At 35.2% G+C, this 4,587-nt stretch overlaps 1 protein-coding gene across 1 annotated transcript; it reads right to left on the reverse strand.

Annotated features, from left to right (window-relative positions):
* Positions 1-1,428: 1,428 nt before the first annotated feature.
* On the reverse strand, positions 1,429-2,821 carry LOC120120408 (bidirectional sugar transporter SWEET7-like). The gene is made up of 5 exons (XM_039140062.1): positions 2,773-2,821; positions 2,651-2,687; positions 2,206-2,578; positions 2,006-2,125; positions 1,429-1,611 (listed from the first exon to the last, which is right to left on the reverse strand). Exons 1-5 carry the CDS (start codon positions 2,819-2,821, stop codon positions 1,444-1,446), a joined length of 747 nt encoding a protein of 248 aa, XP_038995993.1. The 3' UTR covers positions 1,429-1,443.
* Positions 2,822-4,587: the final 1,766 nt, after the last annotated feature.

The following is a 4,587-nucleotide window of genomic DNA, read 5'->3' on the forward strand; positions in this document are numbered from 1 at the left end:
GTTTTCTGAGTACGTTGTACCGATACTGTTCTTACAGTATCGATACTACATGAACAATATCGATATTGTTCATGTGGTACTGATACCAAAGGTAAGAGAAGTATCAATACTCTCTAGGTAATATCGATGCTACCAATTATTTTCCAAATTGCTCAAATTTCATAATGCAAAATAGGTATCAATACTCAAGAGGGTAACGATATTACTTTACATAGTAGTATCGATACCATGAATCATAGTATCGATATTGGTCAAGCCCAACGGTCTTTAACGGCTAGTTTATCTAAATATTACAAAGGTATTATCGATACTCATTAAAGGAGTACCGATACTTCATGTCCTGGACAATTTTATTTTGCATAAAATTAATCTCCAACGGCTAGAAACGGTCACAAACTCATTCCAACATATAAAAATAAATTGAGGACACTTTAATAAGGTAACACAACACCTATACAAGCAATCAAACACAAGAAAATATTTTTTTATTCTTACTTTCCTTTCTCTTGTACATATTTTTGTTTTAAGCTCATTGCAAATCTTTTAATTGTTTTCTTGTGAGCTTAAATCTTTGTAAACACCTTTTTGAGAGGGTTTTCTTGTTTACATCTTATATTTTGTAAAAGGGGATTCGTTCTAGCTTAGCCTTTGAAAAGCTAGGGAGTTGTAAATGTTTACATCTTATTCTTTGATGTGAGCTCTGTCGATGCTGAGGTTCAGTGATAACCGAGAGAAGAAAAGGAAAGAGATAAGGAGATTTGGATCATGAGGAAGGGGACAGTGCGCGCCTACGCTGTATTTGGTTGGGTGGGCTTGTGCTTATTCACTGGGTTATTATCAGGTTTTTGTTATCCATCCCATTGGTTTATTTTTTTATCATATGCAATATATCAAATATTTTCAATCTCAAACTTATCTAGTGGTTTGAGTGGTAAGATGGAATATTTTTTTTATCTAAGTTTTAAAGTCGAGGAAATACATCTGCAGTGTGTATGTATATTGTCAATAGTTTAGAAAGATTATGAACAAATAGACACGAAGTATCTAATGAAGAATGTGAGCATTAAGGATGCTTATAGAGAAGATATAATTAGAGTTCGGATCTCTTTAAGATTGCTATAATGGAACTGATTAAACAGTTGACATAACAATTGCCATTTGCCAATAGACTTCCTCAGCCTTTCCTTTTTCACTCTCCTCCATTAATGCAACTGGATAACACATATATCAGAATGATGAACAATGAATTGCACCAATGGAAATCATCAACTTTTGATCTGAATTCAGAACCCGATACATAGAAGGGGAAACATTGGTTGAAAAGGCAAATTACTTGGTAACAAGCTGCTGCAGTTAGTATCATGTAGATGACAATTATCAAAACAAACATAATCTCTCGTTAATATTTATATACAGAGAGACATAGTTAAATGGATAAGTCGCTTATGAAGCTCTGGCGTTCTTCTTGGGATCATTGACGACCACCTCAGACATATCCATCTCCATCTTCGTTTCTTTCCTTGCAGCTATTATTCTCTTTGTGGACTCATAATATGCGGCGTACAACAATAGCTGCGCTAAGCTAAACAATGTCCCCAGTCCATTTGGAACCTGATTGCAAAATCAAAACCCATAGAAAAAGTACTTACTTCCTTGCCTTCTATGATACAAACCATAAAAGGCATGCACGTGGAAAGAGAGGTGACAGACTAACCTACCAAAAGGGTACAAAACTCCCGGTCCACAGTTTTTGTTGTTTTGCTTAATTTGAATTATACAAATATAACAGAGAAAATCAATCACTTTAATCATATTTGCCAATAGTGCATGAAAACATTCCATTAATTATATGATTTATACCACCAACGTGGTTGGTTTCGTAGGCCAAATTAACTTCTTACTTGAGAGTGACGCCACATCTGTTTTCTTTTTCTTCTTTTTCTATTCATCGTTTAGTTGAAATGAAGTGATCAAAAGGTAAAAAAGTGTTGAGTATGTAACTTACGGCAATGAAAGGATCAAAATGGAGGAAAGCGTAAGTAGTCCAAGCAACGCCGTTGGTAAAAGAAGCCAGTGAGAGGAAAAATGGCATGTAATCCACACTTTTCGTCGAGATCACCAGTTTCTGCACTACCATCTTACGCGTTATAATGCTGCATTCTCCTGTTAGATAAGGGTATAATTTTTCTTTTTTATGATACTAACCATGACGGATAAAGGCGAAGCATACATCATGATATTGCACAAAATTGCTACAATTCCGACGACCATGGACCGGCGTCCTGTGGTGTGAGCTACGGTGAGGACCAGTGCAGTAAGAATGGCCATGAAAACCAGCATGATTAACAGCACTCTGAGTCTCTTTTTCTTCTCATTGCAAAAGATCAAGAAGAAAGTTAGATACTCGAGTTCAATGGCGATTCCTGTGCCATTAATGGTAACAACCAGAGTGCTGTTGGGGTGAACCATAGGCAGCCCGTAAATGACCCAAACCATGCAGTTTATTAAGGTTGCTAGATACGGGGCTAGCGAGAACTGCTCCACTGAATTTTTCTTCCAAATTTGAGAAAAAGTTGGCCTGCAATCAAAAAGAGATTAAAGATAATGGAATCAACTAAACACAGGGAAAAAAAAGTCAAGCGAAGCTTACACAGGAGACAAGAAGAGGAAGAGTGATATAACGTTCCCTGTGAAGAAGTAGAACAAAACCCACAATAGTTTACTTTTCAGGCGGGTTTTAAGGAAACATCGTTGTATGGTAAACCAACATACCTGTGACCACAACTACATTACGGATAGTGTTGAGTAGGTGAGAAACCATGGCTGTAAGCTGTGTAAAGCAATGAATGAAACGAGTAGGGGAAGGGGGAGGAAGAAAATCAGGGTGCAAAAGGGATCGTTTATATGGAGATTTTCAACTTATAGAACTTATATACAAAGGGGGATGAATGAGTTGAGAGGGCCGGTGTTGAATGCGGTGTGGGGCTAACGCATCTGAGCATGGATTTGGCAAGTATCTAACCCTGGTTGGCCCGTACTCTCTAGCATGACATGTATATGTATGTAGTCGGTCGTAAAGTTTGAAATATAACGCTTGCAAAAAGGGGAGGAAAACTGAAAATAATCGAAAGAAATGCTTTTTGATTGAGAGGTGCGGTTATTAGCGGGCGGTTTTGGCACTGCATTCAAGATTCCAGGTAGTACTGAGTTGTTTTTCTTCAAGGTTTTTTTTCACAGATAAACTGCTTGCCAATTGTAATACATTCACAGATAGTTTCAAATGAAATATTTAAGTCTAGCTTATCCATAATCCATACGGGATTTAATGTAGTGTCAGTGGACCTAAACATCCATTGGCTCTATTTTATTTTATTTTTGATAATTGTAATCTTCATTTATGTCATATTTAAGTTCAGCTTATCCATAGTCCATACAAGGGTTTAATTTTTATGTCATATGAGGTTATAATTAAGGAATGGAAGAATCACTCTCTTGCATCACCATTCGTTCATATATAGTAAGAATATCACAAATATAATTCGATGGTGAATTGATATCTTAATTTTGATTTGCATGGAAATGGTATGATTTAATAGAGCCATGTGGAGATTTCTGAATACTTTTTTGTTGTTGATATTTCACAATGTTTAAACTTGGAACTTGTATTGCTTGGAATGCAGGTGGCTCATAAATTTATTTGTGCATATGGCTAATGAGCTTTATGGAGATCATTTTGATTTATATAATATAAATATTTAAAATTTATTGAGTAGCCTCAACATTAAAACATAATGATGTTATTTTTAGAGGAATTCGAGTTCAAGTAATTGCATATGTAGAGTGTGTACACATTTTAAATTATTAAAAAGATTTTGAACATATATTATCATATACCTACCTTAGATTATATAAAAAATATGTTGAATTTTTTATTATTCCATCTGACAACAATAATAGATATAATAATTATTGGATATATATCACCTATGTTAAAAGGGTACATGGTTGTTAAACTTCTACAACGTTGCATTAACATTCCTCTTGTTTTTGGAGAGGTAACCGTGGATTTAGGTAAGTGATAGAGACGGTTGGAAACTCCAAACTCTCTAAGATGAGAGAGAGAAAAAGGAACAAAGTTGGGCATTAGCCGATTACGTGGTATTCGTATTGTTTTAACCTTATTTTTCGCCTTTTCTTTTGCCCCCTCTGCCCGTTTGTGATTTGTAACACCACTAACCTGTATCCGACCCGAATACGAGTCTGAGGTGTCACATTGATTTTTCAAACTTTGACTCTTGACAAAATTCAAAGAAAATTTAAAACTTTCATTAAAATAAAAGCGGTTTATTTACATAAATTGACTAAAATAATCAAAATCGATTAGAGCATATTCAACTCAATCAATTAGTACATGTCAACTATATTCAAATTAACCAAACACATTTAAATCATTTATTTTCTGATCTGAAATTTTGTAAGGGAGATGCTGACCTATTGTAACACCCCCAACCCGTATCAGACCCGGATACGAGTCCGAAGTGTCACATTGACTTTTCAAACATTTATTCGTATAAAATAGTGAGTAAT

Source organism: Hibiscus syriacus, unplaced genomic scaffold (genome assembly GCF_006381635.1).
Source record: "Hibiscus syriacus cultivar Baekdansim isolate YM2019G1 unplaced genomic scaffold, ASM638163v2 tig00110338_pilon, whole genome shotgun sequence".
In the NCBI taxonomy this organism is placed as follows: domain Eukaryota; kingdom Viridiplantae; phylum Streptophyta; class Magnoliopsida; order Malvales; family Malvaceae; genus Hibiscus; species Hibiscus syriacus.

What these genes read in the sequence shown, in the direction of transcription:
- LOC120120408 (XM_039140062.1), bottom strand. Translation starts at nt 2,821, where the DNA reads ATGGTTTCTCACCTACTCAACACTATCCGTAATGTAGTTGTGGTCACA. An exon ending in CTTCGCCTTTATCCGTCATG is followed by an intron (nt 2,126 to 2,205) that starts GTTAGTATCATA and finishes ATGGTAGTGCAG; the next exon opens with AAACTGGTGATCTCGACGAA. An exon ending in ATTTTGATCCTTTCATTGCC is followed by an intron (nt 1,612 to 2,005) that starts GTAAGTTACATA and finishes TTTTGCAATCAG; the next exon opens with GTTCCAAATGGACTGGGGAC.